Source organism: Symsagittifera roscoffensis, chromosome 2, assembly GCF_963678635.1.
Source record: "Symsagittifera roscoffensis chromosome 2, txSymRosc1.1, whole genome shotgun sequence".
Taxonomy (NCBI): Eukaryota; Metazoa; Xenacoelomorpha; order Acoela; family Convolutidae; genus Symsagittifera; species Symsagittifera roscoffensis.
This window is the reverse complement of record NC_087063.1, coordinates 2,460,164-2,477,659: the sequence shown is the minus strand read 5'-3', so window position 1 is coordinate 2,477,659 and position 17,496 is coordinate 2,460,164. Positions and strand designations below refer to the sequence as shown.

The 17,496-nt window shown below is 36.6% G+C and overlaps 1 protein-coding gene across 1 annotated transcript in view; it reads right to left on the bottom strand.

Annotated features, from left to right (window-relative positions):
- LOC134840327 (C2 domain-containing protein 5-like) overlaps nucleotides 1-17,496 on the bottom strand; it is a 302,083-nt gene continuing 284,587 nt past the window's right edge. The window contains exons 2-14 of the mRNA XM_063856089.1: nucleotides 13,974-14,093; nucleotides 12,833-12,988; nucleotides 11,493-11,693; nucleotides 10,738-10,971; nucleotides 8,275-8,523; nucleotides 7,932-8,042; nucleotides 7,392-7,510; nucleotides 6,609-6,785; nucleotides 6,168-6,273; nucleotides 5,084-5,306; nucleotides 4,187-4,382; nucleotides 1,928-2,371; nucleotides 1-911 (exon numbers count right to left, since the gene is read on the bottom strand). Of these exons, the coding sequence (XP_063712159.1) occupies nucleotides 426-911; nucleotides 1,928-2,371; nucleotides 4,187-4,382; nucleotides 5,084-5,306; nucleotides 6,168-6,273; nucleotides 6,609-6,785; nucleotides 7,392-7,510; nucleotides 7,932-8,042; nucleotides 8,275-8,523; nucleotides 10,738-10,971; nucleotides 11,493-11,693; nucleotides 12,833-12,988; nucleotides 13,974-14,076 (2,805 nt within the window). The 5' untranslated portion in view covers nucleotides 14,077-14,093 and the 3' untranslated portion in view covers nucleotides 1-425. The remainder of the gene's footprint in view (nucleotides 912-1,927; nucleotides 2,372-4,186; nucleotides 4,383-5,083; nucleotides 5,307-6,167; nucleotides 6,274-6,608; nucleotides 6,786-7,391; nucleotides 7,511-7,931; nucleotides 8,043-8,274; nucleotides 8,524-10,737; nucleotides 10,972-11,492; nucleotides 11,694-12,832; nucleotides 12,989-13,973; nucleotides 14,094-17,496) is intronic.

The following is a 17,496-nucleotide window of genomic DNA, read 5'->3' as shown; positions in this document are numbered from 1 at the left end:
TTTTGTAACGATCTTGTCAATTCTGCCTGAGCAGCTGAATTTGACCTTAAAAATAACCGCATTAAATTAGATTAGTCATATATGAGTCAAGTATCACTGACAAATAGAGAATTATTCTTACGTCAACCATCGGACGACATCACTTAAGAACATCAAATTTAGGGTTTTAGAACAGATATCGCCATCACTTGATACTTGGCAAGACTCCGTTTTAAGCAAATATAATAACTCTAATTTAGGCTAAGATAATGTTGCAATATGGATTCAATTACAATTTAAGCAGTTTCTGCGAGAAGAAGATCTTCTTTTGGAACTTTTAATCCAGGCAGGGTAAGCCATAATTACAAAAAGAATAATTTACAAATCTAGAAATATGTTTTGCAAAATGCAAGTCCATGGTACAAATAAATTAATTTTCATTCTAGTTAGTCGGAATTGGATCTAGGAGGCGCACTGGACCAAGTTAGCTTAACAATGTCGCCTCTCACATTCAAAAGTGCTTGGGCTTGATTTTTATGCATGTTATCGTACACATCAAAATAGAGAATACTGAAATTAAGCAGCGCATTTGCACTCATGTTTGCTATTCTTGCACTTAACACGGTTAGAATTTCAGTCAGACAACAAGACACAAATCCTTGCGTTGACCCGAATTGGCGCAAATCGGTCGTTTCCCGAATAAAGAACGTGTTGATGTATCCCATGTATTTTTCCACTCGGTAGTTGGGTAATGATGCCAGGGATGAGATCTGGATCGGGGACCTGGACAGGATGAGAGAGTCCAGGTCTGTGGCTATTGGTTCGCAGATGTCGGCAGTGCAGCATAACATGGCACTGTCGTCCATGTTGTCAGACCCGCTCAGATTCATTCTCACATTTATCAGCACATTTTTCAAGTTTTTCCTGCGAGACTAAAAAAAGAACTTTTAGTTTTCTCAAAAAACGTTTTATAAATTTTTCCGTCAATAATAAAGCTGTTGCATGTTATAAGATATCATTTTGAATCAGCTTAAATTATGGCAAATTAACAACTTCTGTAGCAATGGCGTGCACAGGAACTTTTCTGGCGTGCGGCTTTTCGAAAAAAAAAAATGAAATTGGATTTTCCGAGCTCCCCACAGGCGTAATTACGGAAAACAAAAAGGATAAAAATAGAGTTCATGGGCACTTTTTGAAAGACCAAAAAATCGCATTTTTTGGAGCGCTCCTTCCTCAAACTTAGTATTTGGTGAAAAATTTGAGATTGATCAACCAAAAATGGGTGTCGCACAATGTTACCAAAGAGGGGAAACTTAGTGAAAATTTGGAAAATCTAGAAATTAAAAAGAAAATTAGCCAACAAATGGTTGGAAAATGCAATAACACCCAGGAAACCAAAAAGTTGATTGAAAATTGCTGAATATTTTTTAATTTTCGAAGAGAAAAATATATCAAGTTAATGTTTTTTTAATTTCTAGAACATCTTATTATTGACACGTTTTTGATAAAATTAACCCAATTTGAGAATGGATCACTAGATCAGTAGGTAAAACTTTATTCCGCTGTCAAAACTAGAATTTGATCGCGTTTTTTCGTGACTTTTAGCTGTTTCATATCGGAGTTACCTTCCTTTTAACAAAGGAATTGAAATGAGCTTACAAAAGTCAAAAGTCATACCGCGAAAAAGTAACATTGAGCCTGAAAAAACTTTAAGACTTCCCTGAAAAAACTACGTTAACCTAAACTTAACACTAAATCGTGTTGTAGCATAATTGGATAAAAATATATTGAAACCCCCAACCAGGAAGCATTTAAAATCTTACCTTACAAAATTAAAAATCAGTCAACCGATAACTAAATTTTCAACCGCGACAATACTAGAAAATAAATACACTTGAATTAGCTTCAAACGAATGGTCTCCAAAAATTTCAGAAATAAAAAAATTACCTTGAAATTCAATTTCGCCAACACCGAATCCAAAGTCTGCGAAAACGCATTCGAATTCCACGCAGTATTTCTGTACGAATCACAATGCGATACTTGGATTGCCAGGTTGTTGAACACTCTATTCTGTCCCGACGATTGGACCCCCGGTATGTTTCCCGAAGCTTCTTGCACCGTCGAGACGCCTAAGGTACTGCTTCTTGCGTTCATCGCCTTAAGCGCTGACTTATACAGATGATTCAGGATTGGTTCATCCAAGGTTTTGATTACCGACGCCTGGACTTGTTTGCCGTCCAATGAGAGGTCAATGTTAGGCAAGGATTCCTGTAGAGCTTCGATTGCATCTTTACCGTCTCCAGCGATAAATTCCACTTGCGAGCTGTTGATGATTTCGTTTCTCGAGTTCAGTATCTCGTTTCGAAGTCCACCATCATTTCCACTTTGAAACTGAACAAATGAAAACCATTTCAAACAAACGATTGATTGTTTCATAGAGAGGCAAAGCTTCGCTTGCAAATACTAGCGAAAACACGACAATAAGCAACTCTTAAGTGCAAGAAGAAAAATCTCGAAAAAAGTGCAAGAAGAAAAAATCCTCGAACTAGTTAACATTCGGCTAGGTCTAAGATTCAATCTGCGACCAACTGCAATATAGATATTTCGAGTCTCACGCACAAACCACTCAGTCAGGCACGCTTAACCATTGACAAACACTAGTCACGAATAAAGCAGCTAGATCTGCTAATAAATTGCCAATGCCATTCAGCAAAAGTGGCACCAATTACAAATACAAATAGACAATTTTGCAAGTAAAATTTTGGAAGACAACAAATTGAAGGCATCCACAGTAACGAGATTTATTGAGTTCAAAAATTTCTGAAATCGAGTTTTAATTATTGTTATGTTGTTTAAAACAAATAGTTTTTTTCGGGGTTCACTTGATGCGTGTTAACTTATTACGATTCGAACATCACAGCACATGTTATCAAAAAAGCTGTGAAGGTGCCCCAAAAGTTAGTAAAGACTTAAGTTAGTAAAAAAAAAGAAGATTCGTAATAATACACTAAGCTAACGCAAGTGTAAAAAAGAAGATTCGTAAAAATACACTAAGCTGACGCAAGTGTAAACATGTCAGTGAAAACCGTTTGAATAAGCATAAATTGAATTAACTGCAATTATAGCATGATTTTAGAACAGCATGAAAGAAAACAGGATTACATCTGATGACAGAAACCTTTTGGAAACTGGAAATCATTCAAGTTTGTAAGCACAATTTTCAAATTTTATATCAATCAACATACAGTTGGAAAAGTGTTTAAGAACAAAGAAAACAAAAAATGATTGAAAAATTCGGGAACATTTTTCAACTTCGAATTAAAAAAATATCGCGTTAAAGCTCTTTGAATTTCAAAAATTATTTATGATTGGCAGTTTTTTAACACAGAGGCGAAGTTGCACTTCGCATACACAAGCAAAAATATGACCCACAACGCAACTGGGAAAAACAGAATGAGTAAAACTCAGCTTCTACAAAATTTCTTAAATGACGCACGCCAATTATGAGTCTAAATAATTGCCAAGTGACGCCAGCCAATTATGACGAATTATCAGTACCAGTCAATTTGAAAAGAAAATTACCAACTAACATGCCTCAATTTTAGAGCGGACACATTTAAACTAGTATACGAAAAAGTTCATAAAAAACATCCGACCCTGCCCAGGTTCGAACCCTCATATTTTGCTGCTGGTATCCTTCCCTACCTTTACGCTACAGAACCATGATACCTTGAAGCTATTTGTAATATAATAGTCTGTGTTAATTTCCTTTCCTCATTGGCTGTACTTAATAGCTGGTTATTGATCAAAATGAACACTTTCAAAATGAACACATTTTGTCGCAACAATTGCATCGCAACAAAACTTGCGACTTAGGTCGGAAAAAAAGAAAGTTCGTACTATAGCACAAGCTTTGCTTGTGTAAAAAAAGCCATTTAGAGAAACCGGAAACAAAAAGTTATTTTTTTATTCTGCTTAGCATTCAGAAAACTAACGCCAATTTTTAGAAACTAAAGGTCAATCACATCTTTCTTGACCTTAACATTTTTGTATAAAAGTCAAGTGGTGATAAACCTCATTTGATCGTGAACAACTTCAAATACTCTTTCCCGAAAAAAAACGAAAAAAAAAAGCCTATATAAATGTCTTCACTGCAATCAATTCTTTTCGGAAAGTTTACATACCACCGAGCTGTCTTATACCTACTTTGGATGGTAGATTGACCAGGTGTGGAAAAGGGAGCGCAGCCAGGTGCAGTCCAGTGCCAACTGCCAGTCCAATCACTGCATTCTCGGTGACTGTGAGGGTGATGCGAACAGACCAGCACGAGTTCATATTGCACATCTGCATCTTGTGCAGCAGCTGTTGCTGCACTTCATGCTCAATGAAGGACAGCATGCCACTGCAGCAGACAAGCTTCGAGTTCACGCTCTTACGAATATGACGCATAATGCGAATTCTATGCGACTAATGCTAAATTCATGTAAAAAATTGAGACGACATCCAACCGGCCGAAAAAAAAATCAATTTACTTCTGATTTATATTTCTGCATTTTCAGCTCTAGATGCAGTATGCTAAGAGCCTGACACGAGCACCGAAGTTTAAGATGGCAAATTAAGTCATCTTGTGAACAAAGTTCTTTGCGAGAAAATAATGTTTTCCCGGTTACAATACCCTGGCTTATCGCAAGGATAATTATCAGTTTTAAACTTTAGTAATTACGAAAGCAATGTTATAATGATAGTGCAGGTAATTGTTACTTCAGTATTAAGCCATTTAGAATTATTTATTGTTTTATTCAGACTTTTGGTCCATGAAATTGTTTAGTTGGCTTTGATCATTGAACACACAAAAATTGGAACAAACATTCAAAAAGTAGGCTATTTTCCAGCCCCTTAAAATTTTTCCAAAATTCGATTTACGAAAGCCAATTTAAAATGACATCTGAAGTTCTAAAATGCAATAAAACATGTCAGCGTGAACAGTCCAGCAAAGTTCCTTCTTTGTAAATTACCATTTGAACAATTTTTTAGACAACTTTATATTGTGATTTAACGAGGGGGTGGGTGGGGGTTTGAAAAAGAGACAAAACGTGTGATCACCTCAGTTCGACGGCCTCTGTCTCCCCGTGACCCCTTCGTTTTTTCTTCACCACATTGGCGTGCAATATCACAGGGGGTCCACAAGTGACAATATCAGCAGGGGGCTCACACGTGCTCAGAAGGACATCGTGCACTTTGGCCGCCTTACACATCGCACACACTGGCACATCGGAGGCGAAAGGAAGAGAGGCGTCATTATAGGGCAGATGCAACAGAGAACATTCTAGAACAACACGACACAAAGAGCTTAATTCGCGGATGGTGTGGTAAACATTTAAAATAGTAGATGCTTTTTAAGAATCATTTTTGCTTCAATGAACACTCTGGAACAACACAATAACGAGCTTAAATTGCAGATAGTGTAGTAAACATATAAACTAGTAGCTTTTTAGTGACAACCATTTTTTGCTTTGGATCCAACCCAATTTTTGAAAATTGAATCAATAGTTATTTTTTTTTAATCTCTTTGAGAATTTTTAAAAATTGATAACACTAGTACAGAACTCAATCAAGAGCCACTTTTTGAAGTCAGACGCTTAAAAAAAAGAAAAACACGAACTAAGCGAGAATATCAGGTCCTTGAGCAATTAGCACAAACGCATTCTAGAATAGTTGCACAGAGGCAAGCTGTAATTTGTAAACTAAGCAAAATCGCGGCAAAAAGGCCTTAAGTAAAGTCGATCAAGTTTTTTGTGACCTTTGCTCTTTGACAAAGTAAATTTGAGCCTGAACAAATTTTAAGATTTTTCCTAAAGAAACGAAAAAAAAATTATTGCGACTTATAAAAGAGTCTGAACTACTTTTGTCGACTCTTAATCATTAGGTAAATTTTTAATTCTACAGAGAAATCAAAAACTGAAACATTTTCACACTAAAATTGGATAAGTCAAAATAACCCGAAGTGAAACCGCATATAATTCTGAGCGTGTACAAATTTTAGACTTTTTCTCAGAATAAACTACGTGGCCTAAATAAGAGTCTTCATTTCGTTCATTGACACTTAAGCTACCAGAATTAAGTTAATCCCAAGATTTGTTGACGATAATATAGACGATAATGTAGATCAAGTTAAACTACGACTTACTTTGCGACTGCTGGGCAGCTGCGTTTTGGAATGCAAATGGGTTTGAGGAGGAATCGCCAGGAGATGTGCCGCCACCCGAGTTCTGAACAGGCGACCGAGGAGACAGCTAAAACACAGTCACTGAAATTAAAGCCATCATATTCATTATCATAGAAAACTATAAGTTAATTTCCAAGTATGTTCAATTAAATACTCTTGGGAGAAGGTCAAAAGCGCCCAGCCTGTCGAGTGACCTCTCAGTATATCAAGATAGTATTATGACACCTTAAGTCTTTTCGTCGCACTAAATATTTTCATAAAAATGCCTAGGTTGATTGAACGAAAAAATTGAAAACATTCAACTGTTTTGATTAACTTACTCAAACTGTCATTATAACTTGGATTTTATGAAAACGCATGGGCATGGATAATCAGTTAACAAAACAAAGCCAACTTCCTCACCTGCTCCGAACTTTCCGGATGATCTATTGACATGGATGAAAAGGCCAGTAGATTTGACCTCTTGGGTGAGAAGGCGGGGTCCAAATTAGCAGCAGTGCCCATAGCCGACAGCACCATCAAGTCTTCGTACATAGTGGTGTACTCAGAGTAGCCGACCACACAGTTGCAGGAGAAGGCCTTAATATAGTACGAAGATTAATGACTACTTCTTGGCGAAAAAAAAAGAAGAAAAAATGGCAAACTCCATTTTATGATCATTTCAGGCCCTCCGACTGAAAAACAGGGAAAAGTGTCAGCTAGAATGCAGCTTCTGATTTTGGTAATTGAAATAAAGCTTGCTAATTGCAAGCGTAAAACATATGTAAGAAAGTATCCGGAAATGTATGAAAAGCTTTCATTTCTGTTTTTGCTATAAATATCTATCCCCTCCAACCAGTAGGAGATTTAAGGCACGAGGCAGACGACCCCCTCTCAGGGATTTGACCCCTGACCACCCGAAGGATAATCAACGGTAAAATTTTACTACACCTTTTCGGTCGAGCGACGCTAAAACTTTTCTGAAGGTGCCTTTGGCACCAATTTACAACGAAGAGGGAGCCGCGCGCAAAAAAAAAGATTTTTTTTGGCCTGTTTTTCCATAATTCATCTGCTTTGATAGAGCGCATAGTGCAATTTGATCGACCAAAAAGTCGACATTTTTTTTGAAAATCTGCCCCCAACAACCCGAGAACATTCTAAAGAAACATGTCATTGGCTAGTTGTGAGTTGTGTAATGTGACTGACCTCCATGTGAGACTTGATTTCGATGCGCAGCTCCAGCCACCAGTTGTCCCGCATCAGACTCTTCTCCGGGTCCTCCATCCGGTCCAGCAGCTTCACAGATCGGGCACACACCAGACCCCCTAAACACCCACCCACATATCATAAGAGCCAATCTATGAATTCTTAATTGATCTAACATCCAGACCTAACATCACGCTCAATGGATCTTTTTGGTCCACACTTGTTTCCTGGCGTAGGAACTCATTTAAAAGCTCGCTCGAATTGAATTGAACATTCAAACCGACGAACGTATAGCCGTCATATTATGCTGGGTGAAATTGTTATTTGATAAGGTTACTTCTTAGTCTCAACCATTGTCATATTTTATGCATTAAATTAAACCGACTCAGTATTTCCCAATACAAACACTTGAAATCCAAAATGTAGATACAGCTAGCAAAGCTAATGCAGTTCTGCATCCACCGTAAAAAATTATAAATTTAACTTTTGGTTTCTTAGTTTCATTGATCTCGATCAAAAGATGACTTGAACCGCACTGACCGATTGAGGTTATGAAGCTGTACGGGTTCGAAGCCGAGTTGTGTCCCCCGTGCTCAAATGTCAGCAATGTGAAGAAGGGATACTCGACCACGTGTTTGTATATCCGACTGTCTGAAAATAAAATATTTCACGACTTCGGGGACTCGACAATATTGAACTCAAAGTATCTAAAGTTTGATCAGATAGCCTTCGATTATTTCAGAAAATAAAAAATATATACACAACTTAAAATTTCCAAAAACGTTATTACCAGAAAGCAGATAACAAAAACAGCTCCAAAACGTAAATAAAAAAATTAAATTGAATGGCTCGATTGAGAACTTTTGAAAAAAAGGAGTCTCACCAAACTGGTTTTGCATACAATCCTCCAAACTTGACACGGCGTTTGGATCTGGACTGACCCCTGGAATGCTCATCTGGTGTGGGAGGACTGGGTTCAGATTAGAGCCACTGTACATGGAATGAGTAAGCCCGGATTGTGTCTGTTGACTGGACGATAAATTGGCAATCTGGTCAGCACCTTTAGGACCGGCCACTTCCTGCACTCTTTTGACGGCAGTTCCAAATCCGCGCACTACTACGCCAGTATCTCCTAGAAAGCATTGTAAATATTGAAAACAAAGACTATATTAAAGCTAGGATAGAAGTTTGCGGTGCACAGAATGTCTCAAAGAATGTCTGTCCACCACGGAAAAAGAGGTCCACCGTTGAAAAGTGGAGTTTGGCTGATGTTTAAAAATCATGTTTTTACACAGAGGGAAAGCTTCGCTTCGCAAACAGTAGCCAGAACATGACAAAAAGCAGCTCTATTAAGTTCAATAAGAAAAAGTAGAAATAAACCTCGAATGAGTTAAAACTCGGCTAAGTCTCGGATTCTATAGATTATGAGTCTCACGCACTAATCACTCGGCCACACACGCTAAATACATCACAAACACTAGCCACAAATAAAGCAGACAACAGATGCTAAAAAACTTCCAATGCTAGATCATGATTATAGCAAACAAATTCCATCAGATAAGTGAACGCTTATATTTGCGAGTAAGGTTAGAAAAAAAGAAGGTTCGTACAAACACACTACGCTGATCACTAGTGAAATAATGAAATATTAAGATGAGACGTCTTATTTTACTCAATCACAAGGTACAAATACAAATCCATAAATATCAACTCATAAAAACTAAAACATTGTTAAGCTCCCGAAAATTTTGATAGTAGACTTCCAGTCGGAAACGATTGTCTGAAAAACTAAGACTCAGACCAATTTTTCTCGACGCAGAAATTTTTTATATATTTTTTGGAAAGCAAATCACGGCTGAAAATTTTCCCACAGAGACGGAGTGGCCATTTCCACACAAAAGCGATGAAACGGCAGCACATAGCTCAAAAAATGCAAAAAAAAACATAGCGAATCGAAAATTGGAAAAGTGTAAGGAACGCAAGTGAACATAAAAAACACACTTGTTGAAAAAATCTCAACTTTTGAACTTCCAGGAAAAAAAGATGCCCTTTAAGATCTTTGAACTTCTAGAGCGATTTATGATCGGCGTTTTTTTAGATAAAATTAACCCAACTTGAGAAAACTGGATCAAGATGTAAAGTTTTTATTCCGTTGGAAATCTAAAAATTAAATTCCACTTTCGAAACTAGAAATCGTCCACGTTTTTTCGCGCTATTTCCACTTTCGTATTTGACTAGTGATATTTACGTCACTTTCAGCTAAGTGCATTCATAAATGCATAAATATGTATAAATGCACACATGCAGTTATTAGAGACTTTTATGCCAATTTTAATACTTTTTCCTGAAAAAACGAAAATTAGCAAAAGCTATTTAAAAGTTTTCACTACTTTCATTAATCTCAATAAGGAAATATAGCCAACTGACATTTGGAAAAGATTAATGAACGCAAAGAAACAAAAAAAACTGACTTGATTTTCGCAAAAACATCAGCCTTTGAATTTCGATAAAACTAGATTGCCTTAAACCTCTGAGTTTTTTAAACAACTTATATTTGAAAATTTTTCATGAAAGTAATCCAATTTGAGAAAACTGGATCAATAAGCGAAAAATCAAAATTGAGCGAGAACAAATTTTAAGACTTTTGCTTGAAAACGACCTATCTTCAAGACCTATAAAATTCACTACGTTCATTAATCTTAAGTTTTGACTTTGGCTCAATCGAAAAACAGAACTTGAGATTAATAGTCTGACATCGTCGCATCTGCGCCATGGTCGATGTCTATTGGCAACCGTCAAACCCTAGCAACCAATATAGCAGATACAGAAGATTGTAATTAATTGTCAATGCTATGGCAATGCAGCAAACAAGCCACTTTTTCAGAACTTTCGTTTTCGCGCAAAGTAGGAAAAGGTGGCGAACAGATGAAAAAAGACACTACACGCGACTGCCTAAAAAGACAAAGCATCATCTGTTTCCACTTTTCGTGACCAAATTTCATAAAAGATGCTATTAAAAAGCCAATTCTGCATGCTGCAAAATTGCTACCATATGAGCACTTTTATTTGCGAGTTGGGTGAGAAAATTAGGACTTCGTTTTAAGACAATACACTCGCAATATTAAAACTTAATAAATATCTATTATTACGAGGGTAAAAAAATCCCGGTTGAGATTTTTGGATACTGTTTTTCAAAAGAAGCCATTCAACGGCAATCGAAAATCCGCAATTCCTGAGAAAATCCTTAAAGCCAGGCCTTCATTCATGTTTTCAATTGTGCACTTCAAATACCGATGATATAGATTTTAAAAAACCTTTACGTTTTTCTCATCTCTAATCTACAGACCTTCAATGTCAAAAAACTGTTGGTATCCCAAAACAGCATTGGCTCCCAGATCCAAAGACTTCAAGGCCAGCTTCCTTCTGACTTGCGCAGACAGCTGTGAAAACACCTTGACTCTCACTTCATTGCTAGTTCGAGAAGTCCTCAGTTTGTCTATCAGCTGGAACTCCGGATCCTCATTCACGACCAGCTCATCAACCAGTCCAAAAACCGTCACTAGCTTGCAGTTTGGAGGCACTAAACATTGAAAATTATCAAACGAATTTGAAAAAAAATGAATACTTGCTAGGCTTCTCATGCATGAGTGTAAGATTTATACTCCCAAGCCAACTGATCTTTTTCAAAAAAAAGTTATCCCCATTATAATGTGGTAGATAATGGTTGACCTGACCTTAATTTAATTCACAAAAAAAATACTGCAATTTCCAAAAGTAGCTCTATTACGCAGGAGGGCCGGATTTTCAAAAAAATGCTCTCCCATCACCAAAAAGACACTATTTTGACCAAATTTTCTGCGCCGCCGGCACAGCCAAAAATTGATATCTCAAAATAGTACAAAGAGTGGACCCTTTGGGTCGGGCAGGTGGTCAAATCCTTGAGCGAGGCGTCCGATACCACCCCCCCCCCCCCCAATCTGCCCCTGCTATTACGAAATATAACTTGGAAAAAAACCTATTTTTATGTAATGCTACATCTTCTGTAAAGCTGACCGCTTTCCAAGAACCAATGATGGCCAGGACAGAGGAAACTCACCCCACCTGAAGCAGACGCATAGAAGACGACATCAGTGGTGCTGTTGGTGGTCGGAATGAGACTGACTTCGATCTTCACGTACAACTCCCCTCTAATACCATGCATGGTGTCAAATATAGGGAAGAAGCCTGCTATTTGGTTGGGGGATGAACTCCGATAGAGAAACATGCTCAAGTCAATGTCCACACGTCCGATTGCATCATGAGCTAAACATAAGAGCTCGCATAACTACGCATCATTCACTTAAAAATCTGATTTCTTGTGTTATTACAATGCATCTAAAAATGTTTCGTGGGCTAATTCGTGCGTGAATTGGGTTATTTATAGAACAGCGATGTAACACAAACATAGCGTAGTAACCAGTCGAAAAATGAGACGAAAGATATCTTGTAAAAAAAAGCCAAAAACCTCACTGTAAAGAAAAACTTCATATGTGTGTCTCATCTGAAATCCCATTAGATGAAAAAGTGTCGCAAAATTAACCTGCCTGCAAACGAAATCTACAAGGCGTTTACTACACAGATGGAACTTGGACTGTCACAAAATAAGAAATGAAATATGGTCGAGAATTTTTTGAGCTACATTGAGTTTTTGAATATCCAAATCTATTCTCGCTCCTCATACGAGGCAGCTAAACCGATAGAACACGTGAAACCGTTTAAGCTGAAGAAACCTTTAATTCAAAAAGCGGGAAAATCAAAACCGTGTCACCTCTAGAAATGCTACATATAGGTGATTCAAAAAATGGTAAAACTGCTGAATTTTCAGGAAAAAAGCGTACCGAGAGATTTAAGCCAGCAAATTTAAACAGAAGCACAAAAATTTGGAACAAAACTTTAAAAGCTGAAAAAACCCAGTACACGAAAAGAAAGTTCTCGCCCGGTCTCAGACACCAGGCTTTAGGCTTTCCAAAGATGGGCGCTTCACCTTTTGGCGAAATGACCGAAACACTCTGAATCTGAATTTAATCAAGCAAGTATGAACTGATTGGCTGATGCTAGTACAAAACTTTGTTCAACTGCAAAAAGCCGATGTTCTCATCTGGCAATGCTTGCTTATTTCAATTCACAAATTCAAACAAATATTTTCCAGTCTTGACGAAAAATTAACGCTATTTTCGCAACAGAGGACTATGCAACAAACGTTACAAATCGCATATATGCTAAAATATCTCTATCTTACAAGATATTCCAAAGATCGAAATATACAAACTTATCGATTTCGCACGGTTTATTTTGTCTACGCTACTCTTCTAAAATCTGTCCTTCAACTAACAGGCTATTTGAAATTCGCGAGATCATGACAGTTCATGAAACATGTTCAAAAGAGTTCAATTTAGACTCACCGCTATAAGTATCATGATCCATAACTCGCAACAAAAGAAGCTCTTCGAAAAGTTGTTCGTCTTCACTGAAGTTGAAGCAGAATCCAACGCCTGTCTCGGGGTCACCCCACGTTGGGCTCAAAGATCGGTGACACACTGGCGTCTTCTTCACTTCTCCTAAACTTAACTAATTACTTACTGAAACAAATTACTTACTGAAAATTACAACACACCTTAATTAATTCATCTTCAACCGAGTTGTATCAAATTAAACGTTATCTTACATACAAGTATACTACGGAGGAATCCCTCATGAACAAAAATTTTGTCAACCGATCACACAAAGTATTTAAAAAGCAAAAAATTGAAAAGTTTGAAGGACATTGATTGGTTGAGAACTTTTAGTCCATCTCGCATGAAAATAGCACTATTATACTACATCATATTTATCATATTTAAATCCTTCAGTCGTAATTCGAACAAATTTTAAAAATTTTTCCCAGTGTCGAGATAAACTGTGGACATTTTTGAGTTACAGTCTAATTTCGAGCGAACAAAGCTAGTAAGCAGGCTTTTATTATAAGGGGAGAACAAACTTTAATTAGAGCTGCAAAAATTTTGCTTGTATCAATTGAGCAATTCAAAATTAATCGCAATTGTTGTCTCCAAATTCCGAATCAATTCAATTCGATGTAAATTGCTCATCAGAGTCTGTGAAAACCGCCTTTTTTCATCCTAAAAACCAAAGTTTTACGTTTCAACAACAGTTATCAAGATTTAATCCTTGATAACTCGTCACTTGAAAAGATAAGATTGTCAAGTTTTATGAAAAGGAACCTCCCAGAAGGCGTCACGCAGTCCAGGAAAAAAATATTGAATCAATTGTCAATTTTATCAATTTCGTTATATTGCTTTGCTGCTTGGTGTCCCCCAATACCCTGTTTGGAAAATTGATGAGTTTTCACCGACGCGTTACGAAATGAGAGCAAAGACTACTTGTGTTATAAATCCCATGTAACATTAAAGCTCCCTCCTATTTGTTTTTTAATACAACGAACTGATATTTTGTTACTCAAGAACAAAATTTAAAAAATATAATGAGATAGACACCTAGATTTAGATTTGTACTGACTTCTACAAAAAAATACTAATTGCACAATACCTGCAAAACGAATTTCTACAAAAGCATCCGTTAGCTCGCTTCTCCTATCCATGATGGGCAGGCCTCGTGCTGACTTGATGTTCACTCGCAACTCGCCGGGCATTGCTCATGAAAGCATCTTAAAAGATCTCGTTGACATAAGTTTATGAGCAAAACCAGAAAATTCAGGTTTCAAACCAAAAACTTTTTGAAGCATCGAGAAAAAAATTAGTTAAAAAATCAACTACCCAGAAAGATCTGAGATGACCTTTGAATGATTTGATATTATATAGGTTAAAATAGCTAGATAGTGGACATGGCTCAAGATTAATGCATTTATTAATATTAATCTCGACTTCATGGGCCATAGCTGTTTATAATTTCAACATTAATCAATTATAACACCAAGATATTTGTCATTTGCTTTTTTCACATTTTGCTCATTTTCAAAAAAAACCAAGTCTTTATCATCTTTTTCATTTTTGAATCTTTCACAGTAAAGAAGAAGAAGAAAGAACACTTGAATTACTATACAATAAAGAGCCGAGGCATCAGTGTAGCAAAGTGTAAATAATAAAATTGGTTCTAAATTCATTGGTTACATCAAAGAAAAACAAAACATCAGAAAACAAGCAATGAACAAAACAAAAAAAACAAAATCGGTTACAGTTCGGAAATTGGTTGATTAAAGTATATGAAGTTTCGGATACTATAGAAAAATAAAGATTAAAGAATTAGGAACAAGCTGGTAATAAAACTTTACAAACAATTTTACAGATAGTCCAATTATACAGCGTATATACAGAGTATATACAGTTTTTCTTTCAAGCAATGTGTGAAAAATTAAACTGAATTAAAACATATAGAACTAGCAAAAACGGAAATCACGCCACGTATTTGTATTAGTACATATAGGATTGTTTCTCAATTCACTCACGTAAAATTCTTTCAATTTTTTCTTGAATTCTGTTTTTGATTTTTCTAAGTTGCGCAAAATTATGGGCAGTGAATTCCATTTTTTAGAAGTCAAATGAAAAAATGATTTTTGTAGAGAAGCAGTCGAACAAGGTTTGTCAAAAATAATTTGTTTCGTTCTTTCGTTGAGCCTATAATTGGCAGTCGGTAGTCTCAGTGTATTTTCAAAAGCCTTCTTTTTGTTTGTAAGATATTGGTATAGGTATGTTATACACTTTAACTCAATTCTTTTCTCGATTCCAATGAACGATTTGCTAATTCGAAGAAGGGAAGAAGATTTAAATTTCGATCTGAAATATGTTCTTTTTAGCGCCCAGTTCAACTGTTTCTCTAGAGATAGCATCAAAGTAGCATTGATTTGTTGTAAAAAAATTGCTGAATAATCTAAATGTGATAAAACAAGACAATGAAGCAAGGCAACTAATGATAATGTCGGCAGTTGTTGTCCAATTGTATCAATAGTTTTAATCCCTTGGGCCATTTTTTGGAGAATTGTTTTGATTTGAGCATGAAAAGTTAAGTTTGAATCAAGAATTATGCCTAAATATTTGCATTCTGATTTTTTGGCTACATAATGCCCACTAATTACTAGTTTAGCAGTATCCACATTTTTGCTATCATTTTTTTGACAAAATGTTATAAATTCCGATTTAGATGCATTCAGATTTAATTGGTTCTCTGCAAAAAATTCCGTTAGATTATTGAGTGATTTTTGCAATCGATTCAAAGCATCCTCAGAACTTATAGAAGAGGAAAACACCATACAGTCGTCAGCATATTGAACTAAAGTACAACCTTCATATAATCGCTCTTGTATGTCATTAACATATAAATTGAACAACAACGGACCAAGTACCGTTCCTTGTGGGACACCTCGTTTTATTTCAATCCAGTCTGAAAAAATTCCATTGACGTTTACTCTTTGAATACGTTTGTTTAGGAAGCTAGCAATTAAAGCATTTGCTCCATTTGAAAAACCGAGAGAAAGCATTTTTTCAATTAAAACTTCATGCGAAATAGAATCAAAAGCCTTAGACAGATCTAATAAAGCTGCATGTACAATTTTTCTTGAATCTATTTGATTTCGAATACTTTCTGTCACATAAACAAGAGCATCTTGTGTTGAAATGTTTTTGCGAAATCCGAATTGAAATGGTGTCATTATTTGAAATTTGTCAAGATGTTCTGTTATTTGGGCAGAATGTTCTGTTATTTAAGTAAATGATGGACTGGACTATTTTAGCATTCAATTCAAGTGTACGTGTGATAAAGTTTTCAGAAAAACTTCAGAAAAAAAAGATTCGAAGCATCCAGGTTCTCGGTATCGACAACGAGCGTTGTATATCACCTGTGGGATTGAACGATCTTGCAAAAATTTGGTTTTGTTGATTCAGATTTGAAATTAGTTGTTTTTACTACTCTTTTTTTCATAACTTTCGATAAGTGAACAATTTGAGATTCTTCTATTTTCAAGCTTAAAATTTTTTCCTTTTTGATTGCTAAAATGAAATTTTTGGAAGATAGAGGGAAGCTACGAAGATTTTGGCTCTTTAACATGGCACAGAAGATTTCGTCTTTTTAACACGGATTTCGGCAAGGAAACTTTTGGCTCTTTAACACCATACACTTATGCTTTTTTAAATTTCATTTCAAATGGAAAATCAGAAATTATCATGGTAACCGAAGTTACTTCACTAATCCTTCATCATTTCACCCAGTCAAAAACCATCGGAATTTCATAAGTTAGGGAAAAGTAAAGTACAACGTGAGTAAGACTGAACAGTCAGATGGTTGGGAATCAAGCCAATCAGATTGAGAAAACTAACACGTAGTAGTAAACGCCAGTTTCACAAGTAAATCAGTGATACGTTTCCTGTTTTGGCAGCCGCAGCAATATGATTAGAAAGGACTTTCCAATTTTCTCTGACGATAGCAACGTTTCGGAGTTTCTGGAGGTCACTGAGGTTCTCGAGTTTCTTGATGTCGTTGACTCGCCAGAAAATAGTTTTCTTGTCCAGGTTCTTGAGGACTTCGCTGATAGTGGTAAAGATTGTGGTACTAGGTCGGCCAGGAAGACCACCGGTGGTCTTTGGGGATATGTAGCAGTTCATCGCTTGGCAAGGGGGCGAGTTGACTTGGCGAAGCACATGCAACAAGTATCTCCAGCGACGTTCAACGATGTCTTCACTCAACGGACGTTAACTTGTGAGTCTATAGAGGGGTCCAATGCTGATTCGGTGTGGATAACGTATGTTGGCAACATGTCTAAGGTTTTGCCGATGGAAGGCATCCAGTTTCTCACTTTCCGTTTTAGACAGAGTCTCACAACTCTAGAGAAGGATCAGCTTCCCCAGTGAGTTGTAGAGGTGGAGCCTTTTTCGGAGAGAGATTTTGGTCTTCCGAACCCAGACATTGTCTATCTCTCGCAAGGCGTTTCTAGCAAGAGTTTTTCTTCGGAGAATGTCTTCTTCGTCTCCGAGAAGTGATCCCAACTTCTTGCTCTTGCGCCAGAATTCCTCGAGACGTTCGCCGCGTTTGATAACGATTTTTTTGGTCTTATCTACGTTCA